Genomic DNA, 16358 nt, shown 5'->3' with positions numbered 1-16358 from the left:
CGGGACAAACAAGGGGTCCCTTTAATACAATATTACTCTGGCTACCATCTTGTGTCCGTGAACTCTATAGGGTGCGTGAGACACGCTCATTATACAGGATGTCCCATTGAAATCGTTAACTTCGGATATTCCCCTGTTGTTAATTTATGTACAAAAGAAGAGCATACGTGTATGTCAAGCTAACGCTTGAATAAAAACAAGTTCAACGCAATAGCAGAATCTATTTAAGAAAGATATCTGATATTTTTCACCTGAGTTTTGCAGCGTATTCCACTTCGATGGCGCATCGATCTCGAATGAAGTGGCCATACCTTTCGAGAAATTCTATCCCCTTTTGCGTGTGCAGGGATAGATTCTCAAACTGGTCCTGTAACAGAAAGAAACGGATGAAATTAGTAGACACGCTCCTACGAGAAAGTATAATCAAGCGATATCGCGTTGGGTGTTTTCGACATCCGTCAATTAATAGGCTGAAATAAGCCCCTTCACTCTTTCTCTTTCATTTCTCCTAGGAACGAGAAAATGGCAGTAATTTCTATGTACGCAGACTCGACCTTCTGAGAAAAGCTCACTGTTGGCACACATCGTAGACTGGCCACCTTCCTTCGGACAATGAGAGATTTCGCAATGGTGCACACGATATCGCGGTATCGCGCTTGTCTGCTAGCAGGTATGGTAGAAAGATTTCTGCCCGTTTAGCGGCTTGGCACGAAAAGTGAAACTGGCCTCTGTTACCGCAACGTGGCACAACTCTTCCAACTGGTCGACGACCGAGGAACCGCCATAACTTCTGACCGTTTATCGCTGTTATAAATCGTAGAAATCGCCCTCTTCTTCTTTCATCGACGAATTTTCATTCACGATTTTCAGCGAGTTCGATGAATGGGCAACGTGGTTGGATAGATAAGCTCTCTCCCCGATCAACGTCTACGAGAGCGTGACCCGATTAATCGGGACTCCGATTCATTCATGCCGAGAGAGAACATATGGATACACCAAGTATGCATCGCGTTCTCACCTTGCGCCCGTTTCTTTGATTTCTTTCCCAAACGACGACCACGTATAGCGCCAGGATAGCCAAGGTTCTGGGAAAAGTTGGAGCAGCTTTGACGTTAGCCGAGTCAGGCGGAATGCAAACTTTATCGTTCAAGGACGATCCTGTCTTTCAACATTTAGCTACGGCTTAAGGACAAGTCGTGCTACCGCTCCGACGTTTACCTAGATCGTGTTCAGAGAAAGAGAGTGGAACAGAGAGAGAGAGAGAGAGAGAGAGAAACAAGTCGATCGTGTCGACTATTGCTCCGGCATTCGAAACGCGTTACTTTCATTTCCAACAAGTAGCCATTCAAGGGCCACGCACCAATTGTTCAAACAGGGAGCAAAGGATGCGCGTGTTACCTTCTCGAGATCCAGCTAACGATCCGGACCCATTAAAGTAATTAACTTTTATCCTGCGAGTCGACGATGAAATATGAAAAATGAGGGAAAGAGCTGCGAGTCATCGAATCGTCAGTTCCAGGTTTAATTAATCGACGCTAACGATCGAACTAGAATTTCTTGTCGCCATAGAATTATCTGCGTATTTATACTATATAAGGCGAAACGAAGCTTTTGCAGCGCAGATTTGCGACAACCTCATTTTGTCGTCGCAAATAGAAACACCGAGAGGGTAAGCTAATCAAACGAGGTATAACATGATACTTGGATGAATAACGATACACAGGAGGTGATACGATACTATGCGTGGCCGATATATGGCCGATATATGGCCGATATATGGCCGATAGACGAGCAAACTGGATATCGACGTTATAGGTAGCCGATCACAATCACGATCACGGATCCGAGGAACGACGATTCCCCGGAGAAAGATATTTTTCCGAAAGGCGAATCAGTCGATCGTGACTTTCTCATTGTGATAACTGTAAGTAGTTGCCTCGTGACCGGTCAATTTGCAACTAAAATAACGGAGAACTGGTAGCGCAGGTGATAGTCCAACTCCGACTTTCAAACGTTAGCGCAACAGGAAAACCTATCATTTTATCTTTTTCCCCTTTTCCTCGCCGATCCAATTTGTCTGCATCTCGATCGATCGTTGATTTTATTTTCATCTAGATAACTCGGATATCGACCGTCTAATTATTCGATTAACGCGTTAAGCCTTTCGGTCTGTCCGCGAGAAAACGGGAATGTTACGCAAATCGCTTTGAAGGAAATGGTTAACGTTCCAAGTAGGATATTACGTTAATACTGTGATAGGAAAAACAGGTGAGACCGTTAAAAAACCGTATCCTATCGTGTATCGCGTGAAAAATCTTTTAAATATAGAAATGTGGAAATTTGAAAATTGCCAACGCTACAAAGAAACTCGATAAAAGGAGTCTATACGAATTTCTATACGACCTCGAAGAAATCGGAAAAGCTATTCGATTATCGGTCGAGGAGATGCGAATGAAATGATATTATAGTCCATTATCTGAAATCGATTTCGTGCCGTGCAAAGGGCCAGGTTTTCCCTTCGCCCAATCCAACGTTTTCAGTGGCACAGGTCGATAGATGGAAAACGCGCACACTGAACCACCCTATGACTCACCCTACCTCGACCTTTCTTTCCTTTTTTTCTTTTTTTTCCAAAGAGCTGCACTTGTACATCGATCTAACCTTGCCAGCCGCAGACTATTCAGGTCGGGTTTGTTCGTCGTCAGAGATCGCTTCGAAGCTTTCCATTATGCACGCGTATGGCAGGTACCCTTTGCCAGAGCACCTGCCGCCTTTATCCGCTACTTTCTTCTTGCTTTTACCATATTCCCAGCCGAACTTTCAGCCTTTCCAATTGGTCCTCGAGAAATATTCGGGACACCTCCGGTGAAACTGCTTTGACGCAACTCTCACAATCGAACGGTATTTCTTTTTCTTAGATTAATTCCTGGAAAATTAGCATTTTCCACCTGCTATTTTTCCCTTTCTATCCTTCGTACTATACGTTCGTCGCCTACTATCCTAAATACCAACCACCAGATAATTTCTATTTACCGCTGATCTCGTTAACATTATAAGACCTATCGAATCGCTCCAATTCCTTTATAACTTTGTAACTTTACTTATCCCGTTCCCGACACACCCATCGCTATTACTTATAGTAATTAAAACGTGCTCTCATTATACCTACATACCTATCAACGCGACTCTTCGTCATTGTACGCTACCGAAAATACATTTTCCAGTCAATGAACGGATAAGAACGTCTCCAAGAGTGGACCGGTGTTAATTAATTCGAGGAGAGGCAACGGAAAAGAAAACGCACCCGGAAAAGCGAGAAAGACGAGCACCCGTTGGAAAATCAATAGCGGGGAGCAAGCGAATTACGTGCTATCGTGGGAGAAAAAGCAAAAAAAAAAAAAGAAAAGGACGTTGTAAAAATAGTTGCGTAAAACAAAGAGACCCGCGAACGAGAACGAAAGCATGTGGACTCGAACAAGTGTGTATTATGAGTCACGAAATCGCGCTAGGGGTGCTTTTGCTTTCCTACCCTACACCCTATTGATCCTGCATTTCTCTGTGTATACCGTGTATGTACTGTATGCACTCACGCAACTTGAAACGAGCGAGAAAGAGAGACAGAGGATAGGGTGACGAGCAGACAGACGTACAGACAACGACGACCAACAAAAAGAGAATACATATACAGTGCAGAAAATAACAGGATTAGTCACCAGAAACGGAACACACCTAGTAGATACATACTATTTTTATTTCTTCAAATATGAAATACGAAATAAGTTTATTAGAATTCTGTAACATGGCAGGGATGATTTTTTCAGATTTCAAATTGGACTAATTTTTTTATAATTATATTAATACGTATACATAATATACTGGACCAGTTTGTATGGAAATCTCTGACTCACTTTGCGTACATGGAATTACCTAGATCCCTTGGTAACCACAAACGATATCAAAAGAGAATATAATATTTTTAAGTGGCTACGATGAGTGATCGAATATTAGCAAAGAGCGATCGAGTGTTATAATACACCATATACTTCATACCCTATGTATATAAACAGGGTGTGGCTTGCGACAAAAGGTAAACGTTTGCTACCGAAACATATTTCTAAAATCTAAAACTATAATTCTATGATACGATATAGAGTCTATAGTTTCCAGATAAATAAAATCCATCCTAGACGGATAGATTATCGGAAGAGTAAAAGAAAAATGGGTTAAAGAGAAACAATGGTAAGCGATTCGCTGAGACGAAACGACGATAACGATACTCTTTTATCTTACTTAGCCAAGTTCGTGTCCGCGTGTAGTAAGCAGTGAAACAGGAGAGCATGGTGGCTGCATTTAATAAGCAGACGGTACACACGTTGAACGAACGTTGTGAGAACGTACGTGCACGTCTGTAGGGTCGCTGGCTCGTGCGGTGCATACGGGTGCACGCAACATGCTCGAGGTGGTGCATAGTTAAACGTGCGAAAGAAGAAAAGAAAGGAAAACATTGGAAAGACTAATTGCTAGTAGAGTCGCGAGACCGTTGACGGATACACGGTACATGGCTGCTGCACGATAGAGAAACGTTCAGAATGCATCTTCGTTGTCTGTAATGCAACCCCGCCGCGTGAATAATCCTCTCGAGAAATCTACGCATCGCCATGTATTTCGATGTCTTTCAAAAATAGCATGCTTAACCCTCAAAGACGAGCACCCCAGAGAAATGTTGCTCTCTCCCTCTCTCTCTCTCGTCTACTATACCGGCTGCGTAGACGATTTTAGAGTCTTTCAATTTTTCCAAATGAAACGAGCAGTAGGACAATCGCTTTTTCTAACTAAAACAAACTCCTTACACCTTACTATGATGATAGTTTCATACTTTCCGCTTTTGTACTTATTGTTCTCAAATACTCTAAGGACTTTTGAAGGGTTACAATTCGGCACACACCCTTCCAGATCGTTTACTCTGTGACGATGAAACGGAACAAGGTAGAGTAAAAATACTCGAGATTTAGGCACCCTCCAGTCTCTAAAAAGGGGCCATATATACCGTGAAACGAATGCCGACTGCACTTGGCCCATGAAACGCGAAAATTCAAACACGATTTTCTTCACTTTCTTCTTTCCGTGACCTACCGAGGAGGTACACTCGACGTCCGTTTATAGTTGAAACTCTTCAGCATTCAACATACTCTTAACACTCGACTCAATTTTCCAAGGATACCAAACTTTTCACACGCAGCAGATCCTTGCTCTTGAGCTTTTAATAAACGTCATAAATCATTGCGGATGTTCGCACAAGTGGGGTGGTTTGATCGATCTAATTAACAGACCTCCGCTCTTCGATAATGCCACGTTTATTCTCGTCTTATCGTCTTCCAGGAAGATCTGCCTTCGACTGACAATTATGAAAGCTAGTATCAAAAGCTAGCTAGCAAATGCGAAACGTTAACTGTACGATAGTTGGAGAACGCTAGCGTACTCCCTACTTACCCTACACCCTACGATAACGTTTCGTAACCCCCTGATAACGTGTGGCAAGTGCTGCACGAAAGTGCGCTATTATACTCGCAGATTCCAAGCTGGGAATATTGTCCTAGGTTAAGAAACACGCTATCGTGACACGTAAGCTAACGGAAAGTAAACTTGTCCTTTGGTTCTCGAAGAAGAGAATGACGAAACAGGGACGTATTACGGGACAAAGGGACCCCTTAATCGTGATTCATCTCGTACATCTCGCGGCTACGTTTATTACCATTCATCGTCGCTGAAGATGACACAAGAACACGAAGTTGGTATGACAATTTCAGTACAGTTTTAAACGATCTTCAAACGTTTCAACGTCCACGCTAAGTAACTCGGACATCATAGCTATTTCGGAATACCTCTATCTACCATTATACCTCAAAGATGGTTATAATGGTAGACAAGTAACGTCCAACTATCCTATTAATCTTCTGATGTTATCAGACGACTATGTGCCGAGTGCCGAGGTAAACTTTCTCTTTCAGAACACCGAGTACCATTTTTTTTTTTTTCTTTGATAAGCAAATTACGATTTCTCGATTATCTGCCACTCTGCTATCTTATAATGAACAGTATACGAAGTAGTTTATTTATAGACGATAGACACGACTAGTGGCAGCAGGCCACCGCAAATGACGTAGACGCGAATACTTCAGAGAGAAACGATCGTGGGATGTTAAATTTTATTGATCGTTACTATTAATACTCAATCCGTGGTATCACGCGCTAATAAACGAAAGAGAAGCGAACGAGTGAAGCAAAGGAAAAAGACTAAGAATATTCGGGTATTCGGTAACTCCGTTTAATCGAAGGGAAACTGTGCTAGTACACAAGAAATCATAAATGCATTCAATTTCTCAAACACTCGCTTCAAGTAATAATAATGCAGCCAACTTACTCAAGTTTCACGCAAGCGTAACAATTCTTCCGGATTCGCATTCATCACCTAGTTTTCTCGTTTCTCGGCCATTTGAGAGTCGGAATAATCCTATTTCACAATGCTCTCGTATACACGAACAACATACTACGACTACGACTACGAGATGCGAGGAAAATGCGAGAAACGGAAAGGGATTCGAAGAACCGGAAGAGAAGCGTGGCCAATTGTTCTTGGAGAAAAAGAAGCCTAGGGGACTCTAACCCTGCGGCAGGTTAAGAGTTCTTTTGCTTCGTTGACAATAGCACTATGCGACAACTTCCTCGTCTCGGTTCACTTTCCACTAGACACGTGCGAATCTAACTCCTACTACACAACTATAGCTAAGTAATTGCTATAAATATTATATTATTTAGTTAACTTTCCGATACTTGTGTCGCGTATTGTTTCAAGTATTAGTGGCAGAAGAAGAGGAAGAAGAGATAGAAATCGGTAAGTCGAACGAAGAAGTCATTACTTTTGCATACGGTATACATTATACGCCTGATAGCACCTAATAGAAATGTAACTATGTAACACGAATTAATTAGCACGGAATTACGGGAACATTTCGTTATAATCGTCGGACGCGGTCAACGACTCAACAGACCTTCACACTGTTTTTTCTCCCTCTCCAGATAACTCGTGCAATCGCTTGCACTCGTATGCGTTGTCGTTGTCGTTGTCGTTGTCGTTGTCATTCAGACTCATTCTCTCCTCTAGTTTTTTTTCCTGTCCTTCTCTTTCTACTATTCAACCGCATTGACGTAGAGTGGATGCGTTCCAGTATCGCGATTGCCATTTTAGTGGAAACAGCAGTCATTTTGCTGAATAATTGGAAACGACAGCGACACGCGTGCTTTGAAAAGCAATGATTTCAACCCTTTCATCGTGAGCATGGAATCTTGTCAATTTCACTCCACAAATATCATATATTTTGTCGTGTTTGGACTTTATTTTGTAATACGGAGGTAATTTGTCATTATAAGGCAAAGAGTTGATAGTAGAAATACTATGACCTTATTTCTTGCATCGATAACAACTTTGTTTTGATCGCGCAAGTTCAAAGTTCGCTGCTCGAGTCGTACATTATTCTACTTAATGTAATGAGAAACAACGTTGAATATGTAATATATTCAATCATGGAGAAATACTTTTACAGAATCAAATAATTTGTAAATAAAATATTTTTTTCAATTTCAAACTGTCTACCAGAGTAAAGGCGCGAGTCCCTCCTCTAATTGTAAGTTCATATATGTATTTAGTTATGTAAGCATTTATCCTTTATGCTGTTCAAGAGTACGAAATCCCTGTTGACGAAAGCCCCAACGATGGACCCTTAAAAACCTCCCTTTAGCCCTTGAAGACTGAACAACATCGGCGTTGGCACAGAATGCTGGTCTCATGATCTCGTTATCTCGAGTTGGTGCGATCGTACGCGTACACTGATTCATCCATTTTTTCCTCGGTTCTCTTTCCTTTTTAATTGAGAGACTCGCGTGAATCATAGGACACGATTTGTCATACGATGGAGTTTAGAGACCTGGAAAAATCGATAAAGTCGTCGCTCGAGAAGGAGGGCCATCGAGCGTGTAATCTTGCTCCATATGAACGCAGGATGCGACGCTGATAAGATTCTTAACGAGCGTGGGCATATTTCTGCCTCGCGCAGCCTACTTTTCTCTAAATAAGTTCACTTAAAACTATAATATGTTAACTAAACGTAAAGAAAATTCAGACATGATACGATAATAATTATCTTGAACGATTCCCAAGAATCGTTGTAACGTAAATGAAAGCCAAATGACGAATTAATTGCAACATAAATTATACTAGAACGCACTCTGATAATCTCTGATAACAAGAATGTAACCATGTTCCTATTCGTTGCAACAAAGCAAACGAACAAATCTCTCGGTTAAAGTGGTAAAGTGGTAAAGTGGTATGTATAGAGATTAAAACGATTCGTGTCGCTTTAATAGGAAAAAAAATCACTACCTAGTAATTGAAGACAGAGTCGCGGTGCATCGAAGGGGATAATAATTCAGCAAGCTTTGCTGGCATCATAATTTCCTTCATCATCCGAGCCACGAACACGCGTTATTTACCTACTCTATAAACCATAAACCGTTCGTAAGAAGATGGAATAATGAACTGTAATATCTACGCTAAACTTGCTAACTAATCTCGCCCATCTAACCGTGCACCATTTCCAGCTACATATGTATTATACATACATATATCGGGAATGCGAATAGCGATTTCACATATCGAGTTTGTAACTGGCATTTTCACCCATTGCACACCGCGTGCTACTACGTCGTCGAGAAAAATCGTACATTTGACTCGTTACGCAACAAGTACGTAACGTGCATGCATAACTAGGCAAAACACGAGGTACAAAATCGTGTGTCCGGAGTAGGAAACGTGTTCGCGATTAAAAACCGATACTCCAATTACTTGGGTCTCGAAGGGACAACTTTTTCTCGAGGGTAATATCGATTCGTTCGATACTCGAGGATTTGGATTTGACCGTCATCGATTCCCTGGATTCTGAGGAAACGATCCAACTTGCCGGGACGTAATTAATCGCGATATAACGATACGTCTGTCTTACAATTAGCGGAGCAAAGTCGCGCGTGTTTGCTTTTTTACCTTATCGATCCACGTCGAAAGAGACCGTACGACGTCAGCTTTAATACATTTTACGACGCACCGTATGCGTCCTATACCATTTATGTAATCAGACGTAATACAAGAGAAAAAGGAAAGCAAAGCGACGCGACGCGACGCCCGTGTGTGAATACGTTATAACAAGACTCATTGTCAGGATCAATCGGAAATAAATGAAAAACTTCCAACAATCTCGGTCTGCTTTGAAAGGCTATCGCTAGAAAAACGAGGCCCCTCTATCTACATACTGCTTTACCGTAGAATTTCATTGGAAGTCCTGCTTATTGATTCTCCAAGTCTTCGAGTCTCGAGCGAGTCTCGAGCGGTGATCGGGCTGCATAAATTAACCAACCGAGCTACCTTGCTGCTTTCAGCTAACAGTTAGAAGCTGTCGCGTCGTAGATCGTAGAATAGACTCCGGATATAATCGAGTCCAGATAGCCGGTACGATTACGAGGAAAGGCAGCAATATAGCCGCGATCTTTGTTTAAGAATACCCATAGAAACGGGTGGCAACGTCTAAAGTCTAAAGTCTCTGAAAGCATTGAAATGTCTCGCCGTTTCCATCGTTACAACGATTCTAATCACGCGATTCCAATGAATTTCACTTTACGAAACCTTTCAAATCGCTTCAACGTTTTTCACTAGAAAACATATTAGCCGGACAATTAGCTACTCGTTTGCGCGTTAATGAGCACGATACCGAGGACCATAGCGATGTCAGTGTGGGTCGAATTGAAATAATAAATCTGAAATGATTCGTTCCGTCGCGTCGGTCACACAGTTCCTAACCATACGGCTGAACATTTAATTCGTCAGCGAGTGGAAACGAGTGAAAAGTATCGTTTTTAGAGGTCCACGCCCACGATAGGCGACAACCTTCTCCCTATCCTACACCCCACGCTCTCTACCTCTCTGGCTGTGTGGCTCTAGCTATATACGCGTACACGTACTCTCGCCGCTATGGTATTTATAGAGATTTGGCGCAATGCGTGGGTGGGGCAAGTTCGCGAGCACTCTCTTTCCCTCTCGTTCACGCACACATATCTTTCTATGCACGCACCGTGTGTTCACCCAGTCGAGGATACGTCGGCAAAAATACGTGCCACCACCAACAGATATTTCGTGCTCCCTGAGGAATCAGAAAAGACGCTCAACTATTTCTTTTTTTTTTTTTTTCTTTACAATACACTCACGCACAACTACTACTATTTTTTAAACGAAAAACATCTTCGCGTCAATTTCACGCTTGGTCGTAGAGATAGATATACAGGTCCTGTTTGGACGCGACAAACTTTTCGACGAAATAAATTTTTTGTGAATTTTGCGTCATTTTTAAATAATTATCTCGGAGGAAGAATTAAATTAATAATCAATTATATTCGGAGTTGATGTATTATTAACTGACCGATCGTACAAGTATACGTTCTATTCGGTATAAGTCGAAACATCAGGAACGAATTAAGGTCGTATACCGTGGTACATACCACTGCAGTTCCATTTAAAAATATGTGAACATTATGACCATTAGTAGGAGGATTAAAATGAAACACCCTGTATAAGAGAATTACATCGAAAACCGGCTGCAAAAGAGGCACGCAAGCTTCCTAAGGAAAGAAGAAAAGAAGTGTTGTTTGAAGAGGAGGAGGGTACGGTCGCGCCAGAATCCTCAAGATTTTTCTTCGTTCGGTCTTTCATGAATCCTCGCGGTTCGAGAACTCTCGATATTAATTTGAAATTCTATGGACGAGAGCCGTTGGCTTGGATAACGAGCGAAGCGATCGTATGGAACGTCACGCACCGGAACGGAGAAGAAGCCTTCTCATCACGAAAACGAACCAACAAACTCCTTGGCAAACTTACAATTCATAAGATAAACAAAATCGTTACCTATGAGAATTGAAAAGAACTCGACCGCATGACAGAGTATACAATCATTAAAATCATTGAGAAAAATAAGAAAAAGGGTGGAGGAGGCTTCAGAATGTGAACTTCGTCGAATAGTGGATTGGAGAATGGAACGATTTCACTAAAATACTTAAGTTATGAGCGTTATGAGAATTCCTGAACACGGGACGAGACACGACGAAGCATGTAATCATGCAAAACATCTTCCTTCTCGTCCATGCTCGGGGGTTAGAGCTACCCGATTGTGACCATGGGAACCCATCATCCACCCGAGGCCGCTTCGAATTTCGAATTTCAAATTTCTCGATTCCATTATGCACCCGTAACCACAAAGCTCGTCGAATGACTTTGCACCTTAACGCGAAACGCTACTTTTCTTATCTCCTCGGCCTCTAATCATTTCAGCGTTGCCTCATCGCTATTTAGAAAGAACATCGTAGAATAAACAGTTCTCACTCGCGATCATATATATTCATTAACGAACGTCGTATTTATCTAAACGATTTCTCGAAAAGTTACCTAACAATTCTAGATTGTATTTTCTGCTATGCTAATAACAATAAAAATCCTTCGTTCAACCTTTTACCATTTCATGAAGTACATACATCATTTAGAAACATACTATACGATTTTCTACGATCTCCAACAATTTGTTTATCATTTTCTATAGACAACAATTATTGTCTACGATGATGCGATCCAGGAGTACCACGAACAAGAACAATCGTAGCCAACAATTGTTCGAAAAATTCTTTCACCTCTTTCCATTACCTACCGAGAATCCTCTGCTTAACACGAACAACCCGCAGGCAAGTAACCAGGTAGAAGGAAAGTTCGTTTTGCAAGAAATGACGAGGAACGATCTTGCTTATCTGTTAAGCCGAGATAACAGATCGTCGCTCGTAAAGAGAGAAAACAATTAGAGGTAGATAAGAACGATATCCGGTGGAGTCATGGATTGCATACAAAGAAACGAACCATTACATTATAAACGAGTCATCGAAATTCTTCTGAGAAATTTCCAAAAGATACGGTAAACCGTTGCTTCCGTTCAAAATTACAGTAATCGATTCATAAAACGCATCGACTCGAAAATATGGAATACTGGGTTAATACCCGACCTTCCTCTATCCGGAACATCCAACGTTTGTAGAAACTTGAAAATCCAACTGTTCGTAACTGTTGAAAATATTTAAATAACAGCTAATTGCAAATATTGTTGTATTCATTTTAAATGAAATCAAAGTAGGCCTGACTCGTTCATTGTAACAATACTCTACATACTTTAGCGTAATATTCCGTTATTCGTAATAGAGGTATGTAGCTCGAGCAAATTTGACCAAGCATTCCATTAATTGATGCAAATGAGTTATGCTTAATAATTGTAATAATAAAACGGGGGAAAAATTCGCAATCATAAAGAAACATGGTTAGAATATACATATGTACACTTTGGTCCGATCAATTTTTCTTCGTTCCGCGTTGTTAAACGATTTACGGTCAACTTGTTCGTTCGCTGACAAATTGTCTGTAAAGCTTTTGCGCTACTTGACCGTTGGAAAATTTTGATGGCTTATCGTTTCCCTTTAAATGTACCTTCGAACATTGACGGTGAAAAGGTTTGTCGATATCGATTCTCGATACATGTACCCCGTGTAACTGGGCTCGAGCATATCTCTTGCCTATCTTGTCTTCTCTGCTACCCTTTTTAGGTACTCCAAGTCCGAACAGAGAAAAACGCACCTGACCTTACTACCTGTCTGAGCCATCAGCAAAGAATGTCAACCACGACTCGTGAAATCATCGACTGGCATACCTACAAACTTGAACCGCTATTTACGTTTTCAATTCGAAAGAAAACAAACCCAGTGAAACCCGTTGGTCAAGATGAACGTTTCAACGACTTTTCACGAGAAAATCTCACCGAATAAACGAATAAATTGCGATTCAAAGTGCTTACGAGAGTACATGCACTCTCTTGTATACAGAGAAAAATGCAATTCCTCGTTTCATCCTACCAGAGAAAGTAACTCGAGCTTTTCCTGCCTACCTTGTTTTACTTCCATTTCCCGCGATCTTAATCACTGTCTTCTCGCAAAAGCAACCTATGACCTACACAACCAATAACGGAGCAAAACGAGTATATATCATCTTCACGGGGCTCGTCCACAAATTTCATTACTCCACTATTATTAGCTACCTTCAAATTAATCCCCTACAATTTACATCGACCAATATCTATATTTAATGGAAGCGATCAAATATTATTCAATCGTTATTATACATATTACTATTTTGACGATCAGAAAAAAATGATAGAAACTCATGTTTAAACCGTAATCGAAATATGGACAGAAGAATGAAACAAGGTAGTTAGTTATCAGGATCTTTCAATAACGAGTTCATCGACACGCAACAGAAAGTATACGACGTTTGCGAAGACGGTGTGTGTGACTTGCAGAACCAACTGAATAGAATCCCGGTACCTGCTGACCAACAACTGTCGACAAACGATCAAGACATTTTAACTTGCGTCATTATTCTGCAAAATGCGTCAAACAATTCTCTATTCGTTTTAACCTTCTTCCAGATATTTTATGTACCTAATCTCGAAGATATTCTTTCCTACACCTTCAAGGTTAAAGCTGATAACAGTTTGCAATTAGTACGATTTTAACAAGAGATTATGATTAACCTCTTACAGTTAATCATCTTCGAACCAGTCAAAGTAAAGGTGTGGCATTTAATTCGTCGCTCAAATATTTAATTTACAATCGGCACCACAGTGTACGAGCGAGCGAACGAACATGATCGATCCGCAGGTTTTTTAAACGATAATGCTTTATCAGTAAATCAACAATTGCCGCGAAAGAAACGTATCTTGCATTGGCATTTCAAATATGTACCATTCGTCGCGCCTCGCCGCGGTTAGTTAAAGAAAATCAAGTGTATTCTCTATTCTCTAGAGAGAATATTATATTCTAGAGATCCTTTCAAAATTGTAAAAACATTTATTTGCTAGCGTTGGTGAATTTTCAATTGTTTTAAAAAGAGAAGAGAAAAAATATGTAAGCAGAGGATCATGTTGAAGAAGGAAATTTTCAAAGCAAGGATCTATCTGTATTCTTCTTTTCTTAGCGAAGAGCATGGCGAGGCACGCCCGTGTTGTACGTGTACATATGCTCACGAACGGCCGTTAGCGGTTAAACACGAACGCGTCCTGTATCATGATTTCATGATTCACGAAGGAATACGAGTAGAACGTCAATGAATCGTAATACACGATAACAGATATGATCGAACGCGATATCGTTTCGAAGAAGAACAAACAACGTTTATATACAATATCGTTAATACAAGGGGTTAAAACAACTCCCTGAAAAAGGTAAAGGTAATTATCGAGCATTTTGGCCGGTTCGCGTTATAAACGCCACCAACACTGTAAAGCCGAAGCAACCGTTACCGCATGCAGGCATACATACGCACGTACAATAATATTTGCACCAGTTTACTCGATAATTTAATGAGATTTCGGTAACGCGACGAAAAAAAACAAAAAAATCGAAAATATAAGACAATCAAATCACGTAAATAGAGATTTACAGCCGAATCAAGGAAAATTCAGCAATCTCTGTATGTACTTATATAGGTATATACCTGTTCGAACGAGATTATAGAAGGAAAAAATAACTACCATTCGGAATGTACCAATGAATTATTTATGGAGAACAGAAAGTAAGAAAGATGACGAACCGGGACGGAGCACGATTCTCGATCTTACGCCTACCTGCAAACGTAGACAGGCGTGAATACTAGTACTTTGGCGAAGAGAATCCTTCGAGAGAAAATTTGTGAACCTGCTAGATCTACGGAATCGTGATTCCTGACTTTCTCACTTCCTAAACTTGAATCGATGAAATATCAATTTAAAAGGTAAAACAGTATTAACGCATCAATGTAACGCCTAACAAAGTCCGTTCCACGTCGTTCTAAGGTAAAATGACAAGTTGCATACTGTCACATCACATCACACCGGTATTCATCGAACATTTCATGAGAAAGGAAGCGAAGGAGAACAGCGATGAGTACACGTACACCCGAGTTGGTTATACTGGAAAAGGAGGGGATATACCAAAGGAGAGAAGAACGTCGCCCGCGGCTAGCAACCGCAAAGGCAAAACTCCCGTGAGTGGTTTGCCACCGTGAACTGGTTTTTCGGGGATATCTGGTTGTTACGCGTTGGCGACAAACATGGGTCAGCATCCGATGCCGTTCGATACCAAACGAATATCCCGTATGTTCGTCTATGCGTATATGTATACCCGTCGCGAGGAAACGAGAAAGATAGGAACGGCGAATAGCTAGAGCTGGCTACAACGAACAGGGAAACGAAGTAGACTTACCCAGAGCTCTGTACCCCAGCTCATGTTTGCTGGGCCGGCTAAACCAGGCACAAGCAGAATTACTTTCACTCGACACTTCACATGTAGCGTCGCAGTTCAAAAACACCTCCTCTTATCGAACGAACCAGCACTGAAAAACGCATGAAAAATCACGCGTCAGACTCACCGCGCACAATCACTGAAGAAACGTCTCCAACATGTCGGCCTGTAACCACTGACTGGCCGGACCCAACTGTCCATCAAAACCGCCCGGAATTTCAACGTGGCGCGCTCTCTCGAACTATTCCTGTATTAACGAACAGTAGTGGGGTAGAGCGTCTTCTCATTGCTCGAAATTTACACAAATTTATTCTCCATTTCACCAACGAGTATACTTCCTAGACGACTATGTTTCGGTTCCATATATTTCGTGATCTATGGTAACGCGCAAGCGCTCTTGCAACAACCGGAACGGCAAGAAATATATACCCCATGGCAAATAAACATATCATCGTTTTATCATGTTTTTTTTTCATAATTATTAAATACTCTCTGTTGTTTTCTGTGTATATGTACTTATATGGGAATATGCATATATTTTTATAAAAATGCTGTAGGAGAAATTTTTTTAATGCGACTTTTGGTGCTATCTATTGTCCCTAACCGGAACTATCTATTTGATTGTTTCTGCTCTCTACCACCAGATTGCAGGACTGAACTAAATCTTCTGTTTGTTGTATGTAATTACTGAACTCCGAATTCCGCATCGGTAAAACAGGCCATGTTTGATCGAAAATTAAACTGAACAGAAACTGATTTAAGCACCACCTGAATTATTGCATCCAACTAACGGCATGCTATACTACGTTACCTTTCGCAAATACCTAAATGACACATGTATGCTATATGTACAAGTACATAATTAAACAATACTGACCATGCATTCATTATTATTA

At 41.0% G+C, this 16358-nt stretch overlaps 1 protein-coding gene across 5 annotated transcripts in view; it reads right to left on the bottom strand.

The window, feature by feature from the left end:
• The window catches only part of Cip4 (formin-binding protein 1-like Cip4), a 22441-nt gene extending 6083 nt beyond the window's left edge, over positions 1–16358 (bottom strand). For 3 of the 5 annotated variants that reach the window (XM_034338625.2, XM_076693222.1, XM_076693224.1), the window contains exons 1-2: positions 15424–15669; positions 252–367 (exon numbers count right to left, since the gene is read on the bottom strand). In XM_034338625.2, the coding sequence (XP_034194516.1) occupies positions 252–367; positions 15424–15447 (140 nt within the window). In that variant the 5' untranslated portion in view covers positions 15448–15669. Of the gene's footprint in view, positions 1–251; positions 368–15423; positions 15670–16339 lie in introns of those variants that run through there. The other 2 variants (XM_034338621.2, XM_076693223.1) reach the window with 2 other exon arrangements.

This window comes from Osmia lignaria, chromosome 3 (genome assembly GCF_051020975.1).
Source record: "Osmia lignaria lignaria isolate PbOS001 chromosome 3, iyOsmLign1, whole genome shotgun sequence".
Lineage (NCBI taxonomy): Eukaryota > Metazoa > Arthropoda > Insecta > Hymenoptera > Megachilidae > Osmia > Osmia lignaria.
Note: the sequence above shows the minus strand (reverse complement) of the source record. Positions and strands in the feature narration are given on the sequence as shown.